General features: G+C 45.4%; 1 protein-coding gene across 2 annotated transcripts in view; it reads right to left on the bottom strand.

The window, feature by feature from the left end:
- GCK (glucokinase) overlaps nt 1–23,564 on the bottom strand; it is a 43,071-nt gene that overhangs the window by 11,956 nt on the left and 7,551 nt on the right. Inside the window, exons 1-5 of one of the 2 annotated variants that reach the window (XM_044283055.1) lie at nt 14,396–14,683; nt 5,906–6,068; nt 1,063–1,217; nt 589–708; nt 60–155 (exon numbers count right to left, since the gene is read on the bottom strand). In XM_044283055.1, coding sequence (XP_044138990.1) covers nt 60–155; nt 589–708; nt 1,063–1,217; nt 5,906–6,068; nt 14,396–14,419 — 558 coding nt within the window. In that variant the 5' untranslated portion in view covers nt 14,420–14,683. Of the gene's footprint in view, nt 1–59; nt 156–588; nt 709–1,062; nt 1,218–5,905; nt 6,069–14,395; nt 14,684–23,564 lie in introns of those variants that run through there. The other variant, XM_044283054.1, reaches the window with a different exon arrangement.

A 23,564-nucleotide genomic window follows, 5' to 3' on the forward strand; every position in this document is an offset into this window, starting at 1 on the left:
TAATTTTAGAGAGGGGCTATCACATTGAGAAAGGTTCATCACATTGACCAACAGCTCACCCCTCGTCTCTTGATGGCGTCTCTCAGCAGTCCAACAATGTTATTCCCTTCCGCTCCTGAAGCTTTGAATCCTTTGGTCCAGTTCAGAAGGATCCCCTATAATAAAGAAATTCACTATAAGCCTTTGTGTATGACAGAAGGGGTGGACTGGGAACTTAAAGTGGCCCTGGAAAAAAAAAACTAAAAGTGGCCCCGTTTTGTAGTCGAGTCCAAATTGATGGAAGGCCGGGCCAGCAATACCATATTGTGGCATATTATACCACCCCAACAGAGCCAAATATCACAGTCCATCACAAAATACTGCCAGCAGCACAAAATACATCCCCAAAAACTTCTACTGGCCGGCTGTGAGGAGGACTCAAGCGGCCCCCTAGGCATCGGCCCACCGGAAAATTTTCTTGTAAGGTCTAGGGCCAATCCACCCCTGTATGACAGATAGGTAACCCTGAAAATCTACAACATACAGTATATGGCAGTGATACCCTAGGTAACTGTATGTCCACACCTCATGTATACTAATACACTTCACCTTGTCAATATCCTCATGTCGGACTGGGAAGGAGAAGGTAAATCCAAGGGGCAGTTTCTTGTGTTTCATGTTCTGCTGACCCAGATAATCTGAGATACATTCAGCAATGTAATCAAAGAGCTGAAAGGAAAACACTCAGTCAGTTTGAAAAGTAACTTAACAAAAAAATAAAAAATTAAATAAAAACAAAACAAAACAAAAAACTACTACTTTATTACTTTACTCTTGTATAACCTTTACTAGTGTGTCATAAGGTCCATCAGATCCCACCAATTGTACTGTCTCATCCATCATAAAAAAGGACAAGAGGCTGTTGTCACACACCTGCCCCTGTATTTACTATAATATTTTTCACGAGGATTGAACAGTGGATTGGTCCGGAAAAATGCAATAATAAGTTGCTATTTCTTTATACTCCACCAAAATTAACCCACAATTGTGTCAACCCCAAATCCTTTCTATAAAGCTTCTCACCATCTCTGCAGTTCCTGTCATGGCATCTTCAGGGATCGAATACATCTTATGCTTGGTTTCGACTTTCCACTGTCCATCTAGATCCTCCCCTACTTTAACCAACATTACTCGAAAATTGGTTCCACCGAGATCCAAGGCCAAAAAATCTCCAACCTCTGAAAAGAAGAAGTCAGTATCTTGTATCTTGTTAGGGCTTGCAAAGGGAACAATGAAATGTTGGGATTTAAGGGAGTGAAAAGGTAGAGCCACAGCTCTGGTGCCTGAAGAGGCCGAAATGTCCTTCTGCCTCATAGAACACGATCTATCTATCACGCAAATCACAGATCCGTAAAATACAGATACTATCCATGTGCTGTCCGCATCCGTATGTCTGTTCCACAAATTATAGAACATGTTCTATTCTGGACTGCAAAATGTAGTCCACGGACCCAATGGATTTGCAAAAAAATGCGGATGGCACATGGATGTTATACGTATTTTGCGGATTTACTGTTTGTTGACCGCAAAATGGATATGGTTGTGTGCATGAGGCCTTATAGTCAGTATGGTCCATCAAGTGACGTTCATTTCAATCATTTGATTAAAATGGGGTCTCCATATAAAAAAAATTCTCTTTCTATAACGGACGGTTTTCTGACTATTTTGATTTATTTTGTGCTATTAAATTTTTTGCAATTGCTAAAAAAAAATATAAAATTATACTTCTGCTTTTATCCTCAAAAAAAAAAGAACCCTTCCATACAATATACTGATATATATCAATACAGAAGGTTGTAGGTTTTAAAACCCGGCAGAGACCATTTGAAAATAGTGGCCGAATAAAAGCTAAATACACAGGGGTATCCCAATACTAACAGTCTTTGGGGTTCTTCATACCACTGACTCAATATATGAACAAAGAGCAGGGACTCTTAGTCCATATATGGAGCTACAGCAGGGACTCTTAATTCATATATGGCACCAGAGCAGGGACTCTTAATCCATATATGGAGCCAGAGCACAGACTCTTAATCCATATTTGGAGCCAGAGCACAGACTCCTAATCCATATATGGAGCCAGAGCACAGACTCTTAATCCATATATGGCACCAGAGCAGGGACTCGTAATCCATATATGGAGCCAGAGCAGGGACTCTTAATCCATATATGGAGCCAGAGCACAGACTTTTAATCCATATATGGAGCTAGAGCACAGACTCTTAATCCATATATGGCACCAGAGCAGGGACTCATAATCCATATATGGAGCCAGAGCAGGGACTCTTAATCCATATATGGAGCCAGAGCACAGACTCTTAATCCATATATGGAGCCAGAGCATGGACTCTTAATCCATATATGGAGCCAGAGCATGGACTCCTAATCCATATATAGAGCCAGAGCACAGATTTTTAATCCATATATGGCACCAGAGCAGGGACTCTTAATCCATATATGGAGCCAGAGCACAGACTCTTAATCCATATATGGCACCAGAGCAGGGACTCTTAATCAATATATGGAGCCAGAGCAGGGACTCTTAATCCATATATGGAGCCAGAGCACAGACTCTTAATCCATATATGGAGCCAGAGCATGGACTCTTAATCCATATATGGAGCCAGAGCATGGACTCCTAATCCATATATAGAGCCAGAGCACAGATTTTTAATCCATATATGGCACCAGAGCAGGGACTCTTAATCCATATATGGAGCCAGAGCACAGACTCTTAATCCATATATGGCACCAGAGCAGGGACTCTTAATCAATATATGGAGCCAGAGCACAGACTCTTAATCCATATATTGCACCAGAGCAGGGACTCTTAATCCATATATGAGCTAGAGAACAGACTCCTAATCCATATATGGCACCAGAGCAGGGACTCTTAATCCATATATGGAGCTAGAGAACAGACTCCTAATCCATATATGGCACCAGAGCAGGGACTCATAATCCATATATGGAGCCAGAGCAGAGACTCTTAATCCATATATGGAGCCAGAGCACAGACTCTTAATCCATATATGGAGCCAGAGCATGGACTCTTAACCTATATATGGAGCCAGAGCATGGACTCCTAATCCATATATAGAGCCAGAGCACAGATTTTTAATCCATATATGGCACCAGAGCAGGGACTCTTAATCCATATATGGAGCTAGAGAACAGACTCCTAATCCATATATGGCACCAGAGCAGGGACTCATAATCCATATATGGAGCCAGAGCAGGGACTCTTAATCCATATATGGAGCCAGAGCACAGACTCTTAATCCATATATGGAGCCAGAGCATGGACTCTTAACCCATATATGGAGCCAGAGCATGGACTCCTAATCCATATATAGAGCCAGAGCACAGATTTTTAATCCATATATGGCACCAGAGCAGGGACTCTTAATCCATATATGGAGCCAGAGCACAGACTCTTAATCCATATATGGCACCAGAGCAGGGACTCTTTATCAATATATGGAGCCAGAGCACAGACTCTTAATCCATATATGGCACCAGAGCAGGGACTCTTAATCCATATATGGAGCTAGAGAACAGACTCCTAATCCATATATGGCACCAGAGCAGGGACTCTTAATCCATATATGGAGCCAGAGCAGGGACTCTTAATCCATATATAGAGCACAGACTCTTAATCCATATATGGAGCTACAGCAGGGACTCTTAATCCATATAAGGAGCCAGAGCAGATACAATTAATCCATATAAGGACACAGAGCAAGGACTCCTAATTAGAGATGAACAAATGGACTTCGGATGGTACGTGCAAAGTCGATTTGGTAAAAACTTAATTCTAATACTGTATGGAGTTCCCGCTCCATACAGTATTAGAATGTATTGGCTCAGATGAGCTGAAGTTATTACTTTGCGAAGTCTTGCGAGACTTGGTGTAATAACTTCGGGAATTAATTATTACTGTAAAAAACCTTGTAACCCAACTCGGGTTTGGTTCGAAGGTACCACTCGGAACCGAACCCGAGTTCGGTACCAAGGTTTTTTACAGTAATAATTCATTCCCAAAGTTATTACACAAAGTCTCGCAAGACTTCGCAAAGTAATAACTTTGGATCATCAGAGCCAATACATTCTAATACTGTACGGAGCGGGAACTCCATACAGTATTACAATGAAGTTTTTAACAAATCGACTTTGCAAGTACCATCCGAAGTCCATTCGCTCATCTCTACTCCTAATCCATATATGGAGCCAGAGCAAGCACTTCCATAGGCCAGTAAAAAATATGACACTGGCCTCCAGGCACAACCAGCCAGGTGGCAACTCTACCTTCAAATAACATGAAATAAAGTACATGTGTACACTACCATGGCTGACATGTATAGCAAACACTATATGTAGTGGTAAACTGCTGCATGTGCAAAGATGCATGCAAACACTGAAAAGGTGGATAAATCTGAGTTGTATTACTGTTGTACTTACTATACATGAACATTAGAAGCTCTTTGTGCACATTTTGACCGAATTTGTCTCGGTCCCATCAACCAACAGCAAGGTGGCTCCCTCAGACAGGAACCTACACTTTCAGACTTTACTCTCCATCTAATATCTATCTTCTATCTATCTATCTATCTATCTATTATCTATCTCTTGGTAAACCATGTAACTACGACTCTTCTCCATGTAATAATGTGTCCATCTCTTTTATGTCACCATTTACAATCTACCTTTTTCTGCTTCTGCTGCAGTCGCTCCTTGACATTATATAACCTGAGATTCCCGGCCGCCCTCCCCCTGCATGGTCAGGCAATGTCAACGTGAGTAAATAAAAGATTTGCTAAGAGGTGAGAGACAGAGCAGGAATCCTGATGCCGCTGTGCTGAGGGTGAAGGACACAAGCAGAAGAACTGCACTAAGCCCCTGTTTGAACTAGGCCTATGTTTGCATTCAGACTGGTGACAACCCCTGTGTCCAGTGACAATCTGGCTGTATCATGAGCATATCAGATCATCTCTTGAAAGCTAAAGTCCGTAAAAGGTGGTGACATGGCAGACAGTCTAGGACAGGGATGGGCAAACTGTGGCTCTCCAGCTGTTGTAAAACTACAAATACCATCATGCCCTGCTGTAGGCTGATAGCTGTAGGCATACTGGGCATACTGAGAGTTGTAGTTTTACAACAGCTGGAGAGCCACAGTTTGCCCATCCCTGGTCTAAGACATTGCAACTGGGTCCACACAGTGTGGGGCTTCTTGTACTAGTTTAAGGCCTGTTTCACACTGGCGTTAATGGTTCTGGCAGGGGAACAGCCTGCCGGATCCGTAACTACTGTGTGCAGCCATGTGCTGCCAGAAGTCCGTCAATATAATGGGGAGCAGCATAAATCCGTCCACAGCACGGCAAATATGCAGAGAGGCAACCGGACAAATACCACTGCATGCAGCGGTTTTTGTATGGCGCCTCTCAGGCATATTTGCTGAGCGGTGCGGAGCAGAGACACAGAGTGGAAGCCCACGGAGGTACTAAGGAGCGTTTCCGTGGGAGTTCGGTCCGTGCTTCCGCACAACATGTTCTCTGACCTATTCAAGTTAATGGGTCCGCATCTGCAAACCGTGCCCGTGCATTGTGGACTGCAATTTGCAGTACGGGCACAGGTCGCACATCTGCTGATTTTATTTACAGCCTCAACCCATGTGAGGATCCTCCGGCGCTACGGTGAACCAGACTGACCCTAAATCAAAGTGATTTCTGTTGGTCAAAGCTAACCATGTACTGCAATCATATATCATGGACAGTACCATAGTGTTGAACATTGTTGATAGTGTCTACATTATCCATATTCCACAGGTTGTTCCCTATATTGAATCACATTGTCCTATGCCTCTTACCAGAACCATCAGGTGTGGAGCGCACGTAGGTCGGCAGCATTTTTACACTGGCTTCTTCATTCGTCTCCAGGTGAAGACCTCTTTCCATCTCTGCCTGCATTCTGCTCATGAGGACCTGCAATTCTTCTTCATGAAGCTTGAATTCAGACAGCATCTGCTCCACCTACGCGGGTTTAAGACAAGGTCAAAAGGGAGAAAAACTGCATGAGGAAGGTAGTTCATGATGAAATTTATATCTGGACAGCTACAAGTAGATCCATGGGATATCTAGCAGCAACATTTAGGTGAGAAGAAAAATGGAGAGATCTTCCCGGTGCCTAAAAAGTCTGAGAAAGCCCTCTGCAATGGGCATAAATAGAGTCTTATGTTCCTGCCCCCCTTGTTGGAGTGTATAATGATATATGTTTTACCCCCCACCTGTTGGTTACGTCCTGTAGTGAGCCTTCTGATACAGGACGCACATGCTCCTTCCCTTCAGTAACCACTCCTGGTTGATGGATGGACAGACAGACAGGCAGATAATAGACATACAGATGAACTTAATAATACATTGATGGACATTAGTTGTGCCTGAATTAAATCCAGTTACACAGAACATGTTAAATATGTGGAGGAAGAAAATGAACTGGTTAGTGTCATATGTCCTGCTGATGTCAGGACACAGTAGTGGACAGCAGTCACATGACAATCCAGGAAGTAGGATTCAAGCATGGGAGATAAGAGAAAACTGCAAATAAAGTAAATTTGACAAAAAAAAGATCCAAGGAGGAATGGGAATTAGAGTACTTCAAGAAAATAAACTTTAGTGTGAAAAGTACTTTATGGCACAACCCCTTTAAAAGTGTCCCTTTTAGGCCCTACCTAGTAACCAAGCTCCTCTTAATGCCCCCAAACAAGTAATAGTGGGCCCCACATAGTAACTGTGGTCTTACACATTTATAGTGCCTCACTGAGGAAAAATACCTGTCACTGTTTCCATGAGGAGAGCTGGAATCCTCTTGCCCTTCTTCGTGCCCTGGCGGCACGGTGCAGTGATTTCACCAAGATGCTAGTGTCCTCAGACACATGGTATGTAGGTGGAAGCTCTGTATATGTGATATCTCACACATGTAGCAGTGCAGATAAGTACAGGAACATTTATATCAAACCACCATCAGCAAACATCCTCCATCTAATGGTGGGTGAAATGTTCGCTGTTTTGGGGAAAAACAACCAAAACTAATACACTGTATCTAAAACTATACTTTTATGTTACATATAGTCCTGGTATCCCAAAAGGAAGGCAACTGAACAGTTAACCTTTGCGCAATGGTAAATACGGGAATATTCATCACGGTCAGTTACATAAGACATAGATAAATGCAATCATCCACATGACAGGGTTAATGTAAAGCCAACAATGTGGGAAGTCCTAATACCTGGCCTCTCCTATAGAATAGATAGCGTATAGATATATTTAAGATCTGCCGCTTGTCTTATACCAGGTGAACATGACGTACAAATGACTAAGGGCTGAAAAAAATCTATATCATAAAAATGAATGTCTGTTGCCTGAACCATTGGACACCAAATTTTGCACATAGGTACAGTACATCGGGTGTCTGGGAAGGTTATCATAAAGGTCTCATCTCTCTAGGACGTACTGTGCTTGGGATATTACCAAAAATCCTAATATGGCACCATCACATGACCATAAAAAACTAAATGGCTGCACACCATTATATATACAAACAATAGAGCTAAGAAATGGAGGTCATTCTAGATAAAAGTGGTACAATACCGACTATAAATGAGTATACAAAGTGAGGCAGTTTCTTTAGTGATAGGGACCCATCTGCGGAAGCCACCTTGATGCCTGGTAGATGGGCCCGACACGTATGTGCGCCAAGAGCTTTCATTATTCATGTATACTTATTTATAGTCGGTATTGTACCACTTTTATCTAGAATGACCCCCATTGTATATATAATGGTGTGCAGCCATTTTGTTTTTTGTCATTATGTTTGCTTCATGGATATGCACCTGTGTTCCTGAAGGTTTTAGTCAAAATTTTCTTGCACCATCACATGACCCTTATTAGCCAAAAGAAGCTTGCAGTTCCTTCACTCATATTCTTACATACACACGGTCACATGACCTTATAAGCCAATAGAAGCTCGCAGGTCTTTCAGTGGAGGTCACATTTAAGGGGCGGGGTTCTGTGGAGGTCACTGTTGAGGGCTGGGCACTGTGGAGGTCACTGTTGAGGGGCGAGGCACTGTGGAGGTCAGTGTTGAGAGGCAGGGCACTGTGGAGGTCAGTGTTGAGGGGGTGGGGTGCTGTGGAGGGTACTGTTGAGGGGCGAGGCACTGTGGAGGTCAGTGTTGAGGGGCGGGGCATTGTGGAGGTCACTGTTGAGGGGGTGGGGTGCTGTGGAGGTCACATTCTATGTTTCTATGTTGAGGAGGTAGGGTGCTGTGGAGGTCACTGTTGAGGCGCCAGGGTGCTGTGGAGGTCACTGTTGAGGCGGCAGGGTGCTGTGGATGTCACTGTTGAGGGGTGGGCACTGTGGAGGTCACTGTTTAGGGGCGAGGCACCGTGGAGGTCACTATTGAGGGGGGTGGGGTGCTGTGAAGGTCACTGTTAAAGGGAACCTGTCACCGGGATTTTGTGTATAGAGCTGAGGACATGGGCTGCTAGATCACCGCTAGCACATCCGCAATACCCAGTCCCCATAGCTCTGTGTGCTTTTATTGTGTATAAAAAACGATTTGATACATATGCAAATTAACCTGAGATGAGTCCTGTCCCTGACTCATCTCACATACAGGACTCATCTCAGGTTAATTTGCATATGTATCAAATCGTTTTTTATACACAATAAAAGCACACAGAGCTATGGGGACTGGGTATTGCGGATGTGCTAGCGGCCATCTAGCAGCCCATGTCCTCAGCTCTATACACAAAATCCCGGTGACAGGTTCCCTTTAACGGGTCAGGGTGATGTGGAGGTCACTGTTGACTACTTGTTAGTAGAGCAAGAAGTGTATTGAATATCTTGTATATATATATATTGTATATTAACAATATAACACAACATTATTTACATGAAATAATAAGGGTTATCCCCTTCACACGGGAATGGATCATAGACGACTCTTAGAACTGGCATCCCCAGACCAAGACCTGAGCCATATCGCTCTCCGCGTGGCATTTGAAAGGGTAGAGGATCTAGCCGAGAGCTTTACCAGATCTGCCAAGGCATCAGACAAAAAATTTGAGGCCTGTTTCAGAATAAGAATGGATGCCAAAATCTCCTCTCTGGGGGTTCCGGCTGCCAGGTGTTCATTTAACTGGGTTAACCAAACTGACAATGATCTGGATGTGCAGGTTGCTGCTATACTCGGCCTTAACATAGCCGTGTTTGTTTCCCATGCCCGTTTGAGAAGACCCTCAAATTTTTTGTCCATCGGGTCTTTTAAAAGACCCATATCTTCAAGGGGCAGCAAAGTCTTATTTGATATGTGGGCAACAGGGGCATCTATCTTGGGAGTCTTATCCCACAAAGCTAAGTCTGAATCTGCAAACGGATATTTCCTCTTAAAGGCATTTGGGATTGCATTTCGCTTCTCAGGATCTTTCCATTCCTTGGCGATTAGCATTTTTATATTGTTATGAATGGGAAAAACCTTTCTTCTCTTTTCACCCAGTTCCTGGAACATTCTATCTTGAATAGACTGGGGCTCTTTAACTTCCTCAATTTTCATAGTGGCTCTTATAGTTCTCAATAATTTTTCTGTGTCCTCAGGGGTACAGAAGGGCTTCCCCGAATCATCCTCAGAGGACTCAAAACCGACATCTGAGAATATTTCCCCATCATCAGAGTCAGGATCAACGTGGAATTCCTACGTCTCTGATCTTTGAGAGGTGGATGGTTGGGGAGAACATGGTAGTAGTCTTGCGTCTATCACTGTCTTTACTTCTTCCTTGGTCATATTTCTTATAGATTCTAGGAAGGAAAGAGGCTCTTCGGTCACCACTTTTTTCCGTACATCAGGGACAGAGAGCCTTTTTAGTCTTTGACGGCAGGGATTTTTTGCAGATTGCATATTTTTCCCGCCCCGATTCTCCTCCAAAAGATTTAATGGTGCTGGTCTCCCTGCCCTATAAGGTAATAATATAAATCAGGGCTAGTGGCTATAACTCTAACTTGGGACCAGCGCCACACCAGTGGGGGGATAATTACCCCCCCCCCCCTTCCCCGCAGCAGGAGCAACATATGTAGCACAATATTTGGAAGGAGGCTTACCGGGGTCTGGGCAGAAGGATCCACAGGCTTGCAGGACATATCTGGCACTTCCAGTGGAGCTGACATGAAGATATCCACAAGGCCTCTGACGTCATGCGCTGGCAGAAGTGACGCATAGAGGCCTAGCAAATGGAACTCTCGGCCCTAGAGGGCTCCGGCCTGTTTGCGCATACGCACATGTGTGCGATCCCTCGTTCACCGACGTGAAATGGAGTGAGGGAACGGATGCCTAAGGAGCGGGGATAGAGGCTCCAGGCCCCTTCTGTACCCGTCCTATGCACCGGCCCTCCCAGGATGGGGCAATAATAATAGGCCATGCGGGATGACGTTAACGCTTGACACCACAGGAGCGGCTTCCACGCGATTTCGAGGACAGGAAACAACAACTGAAGCAGGTAAAGGGAGGGGGCCTTTTAAACTTGAGCTTCTACGTTGTTTTCTGTCCTGGGGAGGCAGGGACACCCTCCTGAGAGTGCCGTTGTGGAGGCGCCGGGGAAAATAATTATACAGTGGTCCCTCAAGTTACAATATTAATTGGCTCCAGGACGACCATTGTATGTTGAAACCATTGTAACTTGAGTAATTGGTTCCAAAGCCTCAAAATGGCATCCAAGATAAGAGAAAATGAAAATGTAAGAAAAATAAGCAGATAACTAAGACAGATAAAAGAAGTCATTACATATTACAGTCAGGAATAGCTGCAGGGCCGTCTTTACCAAGGGGCAAAAGGGGCAGCTGCCCTGGGCCCGGTTGCTCCTGGGGGGCCCAAGGCAGCTGCCTCTTGAGCCCTGCTAGCTACTGCATCGGGTGTCAGGCTGTCGGCTACACAGGCATCATGATCGTACTGTGTTAATGATCTTAATTCTAGGACCTTAATGAGTTTTGCTCTAGGACCTTAATGACATCATTACCATGTGACCAGTAACCTAGCAATTACTGGTCACATGGCTATGAGGTCATCACAGGTCCTACTGAGTGTTGCAGAAGTTAACTGGAGCTTTTTTGTGTAAAGATTACATCAGAAAAAGGTGACAGGGGCTGTTATGTTAATATACTGTAAACTACTGCATAGTGGGGTGCTGTATACTGTGTGGTGGGCTGTATACTGTGTGGTGGGCTGTATATTGTGTGGTGGGCTGTATATTGTGTAATGGGCTGTATATTGTGTGGTGGGCTGTATACTGTAGGGGTGTGGGGGGGGGGAGTGTGGCCTGTATACTGTGTGGGGGCCTGTATACTGTGTGGTGGGCTGTATACTGTGTGGTGGGCTGTATACTGTGGGGGGCCTGTATAGTGTGGGGGGGGGGGGGCGTGCTATACTGCTGTACTGTATAGTGTGGGGGGCTGTATCGTGTATAGTTTGGGGTGCTGTACACAGTGAGGTGTTGTATACCGTGAGGTGCTGTATACTGTGGGCTGCTATACTGCTCTACTATATACTGTGGGGTACTGTATAGTGTGGGGTGCTAAACTGCATACTGTGTGGTGCTGTATACTATAGGGTGCTATACTGCATACTGTGGGGTGCTGGGGTGCACTGTAACACTAGGGTGAGCCGAGCCCTGGTCTCCTTCCTGCAGAGCGGTGCCCACTTCCAGCCCAGAGCACTGATCCTGAGCCGCTGGAGTCTTCAGAACTGGAAGCATTTACAGTCATTCACTGGACTCTACCAGATGTGTGGATTTTTTTGTGTGTGTGTTGTGGTGGAGGGCGTGATTGCATGCTAAGGTGTGGGAAGGCAGGATCCAGGGGGCCCAAGTAAATTTTTGCCCAGGGTCCAATCAATATTAAAGACGGCCCTGAATAGCTGCTAACTACCAACTAATACAGCTATTTTACCAGAGAAGTGGCCTTGATCGGTTGGATCTGAGTCGGAGGCATTGTATGTTGAGTCTAGTTTTAACTTACGATGGGTCAGAGAAGACCATTGTACTATTGAAAATGTTGTATCCTGAGGCCATTGTATCTTGAGGGACCACTGTATATTATCACTCGGAGTCCCACCACTGGGACCACCACCGATTATGAGTACATTGGTCCTTTGTCCCTGTCTTAAAGAGGACCTTTCACCACTCCTGACATGCCTGTGTTAATAGCTTCATACATTCCCCATGTAATACCAATTCTGGAGCATCTATTCTTATGGCTCTATGTTGTGTCATTCCTTTATTATTTCTACTAGAAGAGGTGAGACCCTAGCAGCACTTAATCTGTGAATAGATGATACGTTATTATTCTGGGGTCCCTAAGGGTCCATTTACATAGTCATAGCACTCCGTGTGCTGTTGAATGGTGCTCCTTAAAATAATGTTTTTAGGGGAGAAAGCCTCCATAAAACAACAAGGAAAATGGCATTACATGTCCATATAGAAACTGTCAGTCAAACCTCTGTGCCTCCACACACCAAGCCTTATTTACATACGACCAGAACAAACCCTTTTGACTCATTGACTGTGAACCAAGACTTTTCTTACTCAACATGGCTGAGTAAACAAAAATTTCTTCATTGAAGCTTCATATTGGGACTCTCTCTATTCCACTGCTTGAGTAATGATGAAATGTGGTGGCAATACCCCGACATATGCCCACACTAACAAAACTAACAGTGACTGGAATCTGGCGTAGATCTGAGCGTGGGTCAATCTGACAATCAATAATCTTCTTGCAAATCTAGTCACATGTTGAAGGATTCACTACTTTTGCCCATTTGGCCAAGAGCCTAGTTCTCTTCTGGCTCCTCACGGGTTGACTGCAGTCATCGTTATTAGAATTTTACGCAATGACTAATAGTCACTGTATTCAGTGCATACAGGTATTAACTCAAGCCCTTGACTAGTGATGGTGACACCACTTTTGGTCAGAAACTTCTCATGAGTCAAGCAAAAAGTAATCCAGTTCATTGTCAACTTCATCCAAAGAGCCACTGCTAAGCCACATTGCTGTCTTGTAGGGTCTAATTAGCCATGTCTTGGACTATCCTACTGCCCAAACCCTCCCCCTGCTTCCTATATAATCTGACCTTCATGTGGTTGACTGAAACTACCTTAATACTTATCCGAATGGCGTAGCTAGAAATGACTGGGCCCCACAGCAAATTTTTGAATGGGGCCCCCCACCCCATTCGCAACCCCTTCCTTTCATGCCGCCCCCATTCCTGTGGCTAGTAAAGATCGCTCTCTCAGACCACTGTCTATACTGTCACTGTGTATAATTTCATTGTGTAATACTGTTGAGGGGGCGCTGACAAAATCTTTTAGTCCTCCTCCTCCTGGATGGGACCCTTCTGGGTCAGGGCCCCAAAAGAGCCGCTTCCCCTACTTTCCCTATAGCTACACCCCTGACTCATTCCCATAATGTGTGTGCAGATTAATTTTCGACATACTTTATTACATATGAGAGTGTATCATACTTTCCAATACTCACTAAGAAGTACCAATCAGTCTATACAATGGTCAAGTGCTTTGCAGAAGCCATTGTAGCACAATATTTGTATTTGTATTTGTATTTGTATTTGTATTTGTATTTGTATTTGTATTTGTATTTGTATTTGTATTTGTATTTGTATGGGCAGCATGGTGGCTCAGTGGTTAGCACTGGTGTCTTGCAGCACTGGGGTCCTGGGTTCAAATCCGACCAAGGATGTTCTCCCCGTGTTTGCGTGGGTTTCCTCTGGGTACTCTGGTTTCTTCCCACACTCCAAAGACATACTGATAGGGACCTTAGATTGTGAGCCTGATTGGGACAGTTGGATGCTAATGTCTGTAAAGCACAGTGGAATATAGTAGTGCATAAAGTAAATAATAAAAAAAAAATTGTATGTCTAGCTTTACAAAGCTGAAATTCAACCTTTGCCCTAGGGGCACTTCTCATGCCATATACCTGCTCATTGGAGACATATGGACACTAGATGTCCAATAATGACCGTCATACTCAACACTGATCATGACTGTTTAGAGTTGAATTCCAGCTCATCCAATAATAGTCAGGTAAGAACTTTGGTAATAGAAGAATTAAACGTAGTTCCAGCATTTCAGTTGTGTTGCCTTCTTCTTTATTAAGGACAAACTGTCCTTAGTCATAAGATGACTGGAACTACGTTTATTTCTTCAACACTGATCATACCATCATAAATTCTGTACATCTAGCCAAATACATACTCCAAAGGATCACAGACCCCTATAAAAACTTCCCTATGGACTTACATCTGGATGCACAGTTGAGTCCATGCTTCCAGGAGATCTCAGGACATGGAAGGCTGGTGCAGGATACAGATACGTGTGCCTGTCACACCTGTAATCCCTGGGTGTCTCTGATCCTGATTATGTCTGCTGCTGAGTGCATATTTTGGTCCTACTTTCCCAATGGCTAGTCCTGTATATATTCTCCAAGACTTCTCCATTTAATATCCATGGTGTGCGCCGAGCAGTCTCCACCGTGACTCTTTCTACTACTCACAGCTTGTCTACTACTACTATTAGCTAATAGCTATGGCCGGCTTACAGGGAGGAGAATGGGAAAGGAAGGGGTTGTCACGTTCAGAGCGATGTAAAAGAAACGATGGGGTGATGGTCTCAAACCGTCCAATGAATATACATTGCTTGCAGTGTCTAGCAGTGCAGGAGTTAATCAGTAACTCTGTTAACACATATGTCCTTCTTCCTGAGAACTGCTGAGCACACAGTCCAGCCTACACACGTATACATGCGGTCAAGGATAGGACAGTTCTACAAAGGATAGACCGTTTAGTTCCGCAAAATGTGAAACGCACACGGCCGGTATCCATCTTTTGCGGATCCGGGCGTATGGATGGACCCTCAGAGGAAGGTCTAAATTGCTTCATAATGAAGCAATTAAAATAACATAAAAAAATACTAATTCCAGGGTAGTAACTACCACTACTACAGAGTTATAACAGAACAGAACGGAATTCTAGGACGGAATGGAATACTGAAGCCTTTAAGAGGCAGTCCGTTTTGCTCCGTCCTAATACATGTCTATCGGGGCAAATAACGCTCCGTTTGGTCCTTAAAGTCTTAAGATATTAAAGGGAATGTGTCATTAGAAAATGACCTACCGTATTTTTTGCTTTATAAGACGCACTTCTTTCCCCCAAAAGTGGGGGGGGGGGGGAAAATGGCACTGCATCTTATAAAGCGAATGCTGCTATTTTTACTCTGGTGATGCTGATACATCGTCGGCCGCTAAGCGGGGAGGGAGGAGGGGCTGGAGGCCGGCAACTGCTGTTGGAATTGCGGCAGGGCACGGTGCAGTCACTGTAGTCTATTACACCGGACCCCGCTCACAGCAGTCTTTATATGTAAAGTGTATTCATGGGAGGTTTGTTAAAATATCGCAATCCTCTGCAGTAGCGCAATCCTCTGTACTACTCACTATCAAACTACCGTAGCACTCAGGTTGGCCCGCAGCGTAACGTCACTCACTCCATCACGCGCCTGCTTCATTAATAATGTGGGAGGAGGAGGCGCGTGAGGAAGTGAGTGACGTTACACTGCCAGCCGGCCTGCCTGCTACGGTAGTTTAAAAGTGAGTACTACAGAGGATTGCGTTACTGCAGAGGATTGCGATATTTTAACAAAGCTCCCATGACTACACTTTACAGATAAAGACTGCTGTTAGCAGGGCCTGGTGTAATAGAGTACAGTGACTGCACCGGGCCCCGCCGCGATTCCGACAGCACTGTTATCGGAGGGGTCTGTGGATGACACATTTATAGCATAAGATGCTATATATGTGTCATCCACAGATCTCCCCATAACAGTGTCATCCACAGATACCCCCATAGCAGTGTCATCCACAGATCCCCCATAGTGTTACCTACAGATCCCCCCATAGCAGTGTCATCCACAGATCCCCCATAACAGTGTCATCCACAGATCCCCCATAACAGTGTCATCCACAGATCCCCCATAACAGTGTCATCCACAGATCCCCATAACAGTGTCATCCACAGATCCCCCATGACAGTGCATCAGCCACAGATCCCCCATAACAGTGTCATCCACAGATCCCCCCATAACAGTGTCATCCACAGATCCCCCATAACAGTGTCATCCACAGATATCCCCATAACCGTGTTATCCACAGATATCCCCATAACAGTGTCATCCACAGATGCCCCCTTAACAGTGCGTCATCCACAGATCCCCCACAACAGTGCGTCATCCACAGATTCCCCATAACAGTGTCATCCACAGATCCCCATAACAGTGTCATCCACAGATCTCCATAACAGTCTCATCCACAGATCCCCATAACAGTCTCATCCACACATCCCCCATAACAGTGCGTCATCCACAGATCCCCATAACAGTGCGTCATCCACAGATCCCCATAACAGTGTCATCCACAGATCCCCATAACAGTGTCATCCACAGATCCCCATAACAGTGTCATCCACAGATCCCCCATGACAGTACATCATCCACAGATCCCCCATAACAGTGTCATCCACAGATCCCCCCATAACAGTGTCATCCACAGATCCCCCATAACAGTGTCATCCACAGATATCCTCATAACAGTGTTATCCACAGATATCCCATAACAGTGTCATCCACAGATGCCCCCATAACAGTGCGTCATCCACAGATCCCCCATAACAGTGCGTCATCAACAGATCCCCCATAACAGTGTCATCCACAGATCCCCCATAACAGTGTGTCATCTACAGATCCCCATAACAGTGTCATCCACAGATCTCCATAACAGTCTCATCCACAGATCCCCATAACAGTCTCATATACACATCTCCCATAACAGTGTCAGTCATCCACAGATCCCCATAACAGTGCGTCATCCACAGATCCCCTTAACAGTGCGTCATCCACAGATCCCCCATAACAATGTCATCCACAGATCCCCCATAACAATGTCATCCACAGATACCAATAACAGTGTCATCCACAGATCCCCCATAACAGTGCGTCATCCACAGATCCCCTCCATAACAGTGTCATCCACAGATCCCCCAAAATAGGTGTCATCCACAGACCACCATTAGTTCAAAACCCACCAAAAGCACACCATTTGGTTCAAAATATTTTTTTTCTTATTTTCCTCCTCAAAAACCTAGGTTCGTCTTATCATCAGGTGGTGCATCTTATAAAGCGAAAAATACTGTGTTTTTTAAATCATGTTTTATGTTAAATGTATTTTTGAAGAATTTTTACTATTTTTCATTTTCCATGTCAATATTTATATTTAAACAAAAATCTTAAATCCTGACGTTTCCGCACTGGCCACTAAGCGTAATAATAGGCGCTTGGTCAGTATAGATCACTTTACTGTAGTTTTCTACTTATCATTACAGGCAGGTTTAGAATGACAGGTGATTGTCTAAGCTTATCTACTCCTGGCTAGTAAAATGATCTTTGCACAGGTCACACAGCATGCCTCGAAAACTCTCCCATAGAAGTCAATGAGGTCAGCTTTAGTCAATTCTGTCTACGGGCCATGTGGCTGCCGTAAAGCAATTCTTTAAATTCTTTGAACAGCTCAGGCAAGATGGCAGGCCCCATAATCATGTTCAGGAAATAGAATTTAAAAAAATCTGTAATCGGAAAAAATAAAAATAAAAAAAGAAGATCTGTCGCTAAAAAAATGTGGTGACACATCCCCTTTAAAGAGGAGCCTGACATTGGCAGCGTTCATAGCTGACTACTAGAGATTTAAGGGTAAAGCTACACTGGTCACGGCCAGGATCGCAGAGTAGCGGTGATCCCATAGAAATGTAGGAAATTGCAGTGCGAGTCGCAGAAAATCCAGCAGTGTTGGATTTTTTTAAACTTGCACTGCGATCTTATTCATTTCTATGGGATCACTGCTACTCTGCGATCTTGGCCTCGATCAGTGTCGCCGTGTAGACGTACCCTTAAAGGGGTTATCCAAGTTCTCCCCCCCATGTGCCGGGCCCCTCACAGGTAATATACTTACCTGGCTCCCCGCTCCTGGTCCCTGCACCTCCGCTGCTGCTTCTCCCTGTACACGGATAAAAACATTCGGTGTCGGGCGGGAGCAGCCAATGCCAGGCGGGAACGGGCACAAGTCTCCCTAGTATCGTGGGTGACGCTAGGGAGGCTCGTCCCCATCCCGCCTGCTATTGGCTGCTCCCCACCCGACACTGAATGTTTTCATCCATGTACAGGGAGAAGCAGCAGCGGCGGTGTGGGGACCAGCAGTGGTGCGGGGAGCGGGGTAAGTATATTACCTGTGAGGGGCTCTGTTGGAGAACGTGGATAACCCCTTTAAAGGGGTTGTTCCATCTTGACATTACTTGTTGTACAAATAGCTTCTGGGGTCCATGCTTTCCAGTTAAAACATTATCTTTATTCAGTCCATTAAAAATATTCCAAAGTAATGCAGCATGACCGGTTTACGCGTTTCGGCTTATAGCCTTAAAGGGCTTCTGTCACCCCATTAAACCGTTTTTATTTTTTTTCTTTACTAATAATCCCTACACTGCGATCTCATCATACATACGGCCGCGGCACAGGCGCCAGATATTGAATCAAAACAGGCAGGGCCAGCAGAGAAAGGGCCAGCGGACGGGATCTGTCAATCAACAAGCAGAGGGGGCGTCATTACCATCGGAGGACGCGGCTGCTACCAGCAAGTAGCCGCCCTACTTGCTGGTAGCAAGGTAATTTACATATTTCAAAAATCGATTTTTAACAAATTCTACTGAACGAAAATCATTAATTAGCTTATGTATGATGAGATCTACTTATGTATGATGAGATCTACACTGCACGCTGGACAGTTAAAAGCCTCTCATTTTGCCGCCTATAGTGAGCTTGTTATCACTAGGGATGAGCAAATCGATTTTAATAAAATTTGTCACACATCATTTCCCAAAATTTCTTCTTCCAAACAAACATAAAGGTTTGGCAATTCGAATCAATCACACAAAACGCGCATGCTGTTTTGCATATCAAATTCAGTACACTAGTGAGAGAAACAAGGCAGGAACGATGAAGACGGAGGATCACCTTGCAGTCAGCTTTACAGACCTCAGGAGGGACGATATTGACTGGTCCTTTAGGCACTATAGGACGTGTTTAGGGCCTTACAGGGACAGTGCAGAGACTGGTAAGATATATTTAATTAGGTGGATTGATTGATTGATAGAAAGACAGGTTTTAGCCCTTTAACCCAGAATAGGGTTATTTAGTTTTTTTGTGTGTCTTTTACAAGGATTTAAATATATATATACGTATTTTCTGGAGTCACTGGGTGTAACAGCGGCTCCTGTGCGCCGCTGTTCCCCTGCTTACCGCCGCGGTCCCGGGCGTTCAGCGATGATCTGCTGCCAGTGCTTTCCCATTCACTGCTGCAGTCCTGGGCGCTGTCCGTGTGCTGTTGTTCTCGGATCCGCTCCACAGTTTCCTTTCAACCCTGGCCACAGCATGCTTGCTGCTTCTTCCATGCAGCACTTCCTTAAGGGCCAGCGAGCGTAATTTCCTGTGCTTTATGGGTTTGATCATGTGACCTCCCTGACCAATCCTAGCCCTCCTGCACATATATAAGTCGCTCAGCCCCCTTCCCAGATGCCTCAGCCTCAAGGTCCTTGTGTCCTGCTAAGGTTGCTGTTATCTCTGCTTGTGTTCCTGGACTCTGCTACCTGTTTGATCCCTGTCTGGTTGCCTTGACTCTCCTGTTGCCAACCCAGATTGCCTGACCTGTACCTGTGCCGCCTGCCCTGACCTATTGCTTGCTTGACTTCACCTCTGCCTCATCCTTCGATCCTGCACTGTTGCTCCTGGTTACGGCCTGCTGACTATGTCTGTACCTCTGGTACCTTGCACTGGTACCCCCTAATCCGTCTGGACCAGCTGCCTTGTGTGCCAATCCTCCTCAAGAGGTAGCAACCTGGTGTTCCCATCGGGAAAGTCTATCCCCACCATCAGGGGTACTATGAAGAACAAGGGGTTCACTTAGACAACGCCCTTAGAGGAGGTAGGACACGTGGCACAGTGGGTTCACTCCCGCTGGTTCGTGACACTGGGAGCATATTTTTTGCAGCAGATGTTGCACAATTGCGCCTTTTTCTTTCCAAAAACCTGTTGCAAATTTTCTACAGTAAATAAGTGCACAGATAAGTGTATTTTTCAGTGTCACCAGCAGTGTATAGTTTGCCAAAGATGTGCAATTGCATCTTTTTCTATCCAAAAACCTGTTGCAAATTTTGTACAGTTAGTACAAAAGCGTATTTTCCAGCATCAGCATCTATTTTGCTGCAGACGTTGTACATTTGTCTTTTTGTTTTCAAAAGCTGTTGCAGATTTTCTGCAGTTCTACAGTTAATAAGTTTACAAATAGGCATATTTTCGAGCATCACTGGCAGCATATATTTTGCCGCAATCAGTGTACCAAACCTGTGACTTTTCACAGTGGCAATGGACAGAATAATAGGGAATGGTCCCTGCATCATCCTCAAGTGAGAATGTGGGCGGCTGTAGACATGGAAGCGGCAGCACAGTTGCCACCCGCCATCCGGCCAGTAGTAGTAGCCACAGTTTTACCTCGGTTCCGATAAGCGACAAATTTTTTTTGATGAGAAAGAGGATGACATTGTGAACTGGATGGCTCACTCATCATCTCAGTCACAGCAGGATGATATTGACGTTCCCTCAGAGTAATGGTTCAGGGTATTCCTCCTGCTCTTCCTCCTTGCTACCAGAGAGAAGCATCATCTCTGTCTTCACTGTTCCCCTTCCCCTAGTGGAGAGCCTTCTTTTTTCCTAAGAAGAGCAAACACTCCAGGTGCTATGGAAGATACTAAGGATAGTCTTCCTGTTGATGCCTAGCTGTGTTGTGTTGGTGGTGGTGGCATTTGTTGCCATGCTGGTGATGGTATGGGCACTAGTGGCTGTGGCACTCAGGGCCAATACAGAGGAGGGGGGCAAGGAGCCCATGATAAATATAGGTTAATTACTTTTTTTTTAGATAATTGTGTGTTAGACAGGACTTGGAAACTGGATCAGTGTGATGAGAAGGAGGTGACAGCAGAGGTGGAGGGTGGTGTCAACATACGGACAAAACATCTCAGAAAAGAAATTGCCAGGGCCAGATCTCCTTCTATTGTGGCTGGCTCAGGAACTGGTGATGCCGCTGATAACGCTCATGCAGAGACAAAGCATGCCAGACCGAGGCGACGGTCGCATTGCTCATAGTGGGTATCTCCCATATGGCAATTTTTCTCCACACTGCCTTCAGGCAAAACCATTGCCGTGTGCAAGATCGGCAGGATGAAAATAAGCCTTGGGCATTCAACCACAGAGGCATCACCTCTGTACTGCAGCACATGAGGAAACATCACCAGCTCCATTCGTTAAATCGAACTGTCATTATCATCATCATCATCAGTTACTGCTTCTCCCCATTAGATTCCTCCACCTTCTCATCCTCTGCTCCGTTGTCAGATATCCATAATGGAATGTGTGGCCAGGAAACAAATATATGCACAAGTTATCTGCTTATGTGCAGATGGGAGTTCATCCCATCTGGCCACTTTGCTGGCGGTCCAGTTGCTGCCATACCACTTTATTGATTTTATACAACAGATGTCGAGTGCACAGCCTCGATGGAAGATACCTAGCCACCACTATTTATGAAAAAAAAAGTCATCCCCTGTACTTGCACGTGGAAGAGAATGTGCGCCACTGCTTGGAATTGTCACTGCGCAGCAAGGTGCGCACCACCATTAACACAGCTGCTACAGGCAGGGACAGTACATGTCTTTCATGGCCCACTGAGTCTAGGTTTGGCGCTGCAACGCTGCACCACAGCAATGAGGCCAGGTCCTATTGACACCTCCACTTTTATGTCGGTCTGGTTCCCACACCTGGCACTTATCCGCCTCTTTCATGGACATCCTCTCATCCCAACAGAAACAGGGCAGAGACTTGCTTCAACTCCCCTTCCCTCTTTTCATATGCGTAAACAAAAGCATTGTCATGCCATCTTAGAACCAGGGCGAGATGAGATGCCACACAGCGGATCAGATGCCACACAGCCAGGGGCTGACTGGCAACTTTTGGCCCAGGGGGCAAGTAACACCCAGAGGCCCACTGAGCCCCCCTCCTGCTTTCCCATTTCCCCTGCCTCCTCCTGACCCCCCCCCCCTTGCCACTTTCGTCAGCCATGTAAATTACAACACAGTAAAACAAAATAAACTAGGCATGCTCCGATATATCGGCCGCCGAAACATATCAGCCGAAAATTGCATTTTTGGTATAATGCCGAAAGTGTCATTTTCTGGCTGATACAGTGTTGCATCCGTGTATTCTCTCCTCCCCGCTGGGCGCTGCTCTCTGCTCTGTGTCCCCCCCATGACACTTGATGACTTTTGCAGGAGAAACTGTATATTGTGTGGCACAGTGTAGGCTATATGTGTATAACATAAACATATTTTATTTGAAAACTTACAGTTACTTGACCCTTGGGGATCTCGGACGCCACTTCCACACTTTGGTCGGGGGCTCGGCGGAGCTGATGTTGTGTTTTATCCTAATGAGAAAGATTTCATAATAAGGATTTGGAGAAGGGGCAGAGGGATAGCGGAGCAGGGAGAGGCTGGTGCTGCTACTAGGGGGTCATACCATGGGGGAGTAATAAAACCCACCATAATGCCCCCCCCCCAGTAGAAATAATTTTCCTTATGATAGACAGTGCACAAAATACCCCCTTGTAATATCCCCAGTTGAGCTAATGTCCCCATAGTGCCCCCTATAATGTGCTAGTAGCCAGATAGGGCCCCCTATAATGTGCCAGTAGCCATATAGGGCCCCCCTATAATGTGCCAGTAGCCAGATAGGGCCCCCCTATAATGTGCCAGTAGCCAGATAGAGCCCACCTATAATGTGCCAGTAGCCATAGGCCCCCTCCACTATAATGTGCCAGTACCAGAGAGGGCCCCCCTATAATGTGCCAGTAGCCATAGGCCCCCCTATAATGTGCCAGTAGCCATAGCCCCCCCACTAATGTGCCAGTAGCCATAGCCCCCCACTAATGTGCCAGTAGCCATAGCCCCCCCACTAATGTGCCAGTAGCCACATAGGCCCCCCCTATAATGTGCCAGTAGCCACATAGGGCCCCCCCTATAATGTGCCAGTAGCCACATAGGGCCCCCCTATAATGTGCCAGTAGCCATAGGCCCCCCATAATGTGCCAGTAGCCATAGGCCCCCATAATGTGCCAGTAGCCATAGGCCCCCATAATCTGCCATCAGCCATAGTCCCCCTATAATCTGCCATCAGCCCATAGTCCCCCTATAATCTGCCATCAGCCCATAGTCCCCCTATAATCTGCCAGTAGCCATAGGCCCCCCTATAATGTGCCAGTAGCCATAGC

The sequence above is a fragment of the Bufo gargarizans genome, chromosome 2 (assembly GCF_014858855.1).
Source record: "Bufo gargarizans isolate SCDJY-AF-19 chromosome 2, ASM1485885v1, whole genome shotgun sequence".
Taxonomy (NCBI): Eukaryota; Metazoa; Chordata; class Amphibia; order Anura; family Bufonidae; genus Bufo; species Bufo gargarizans.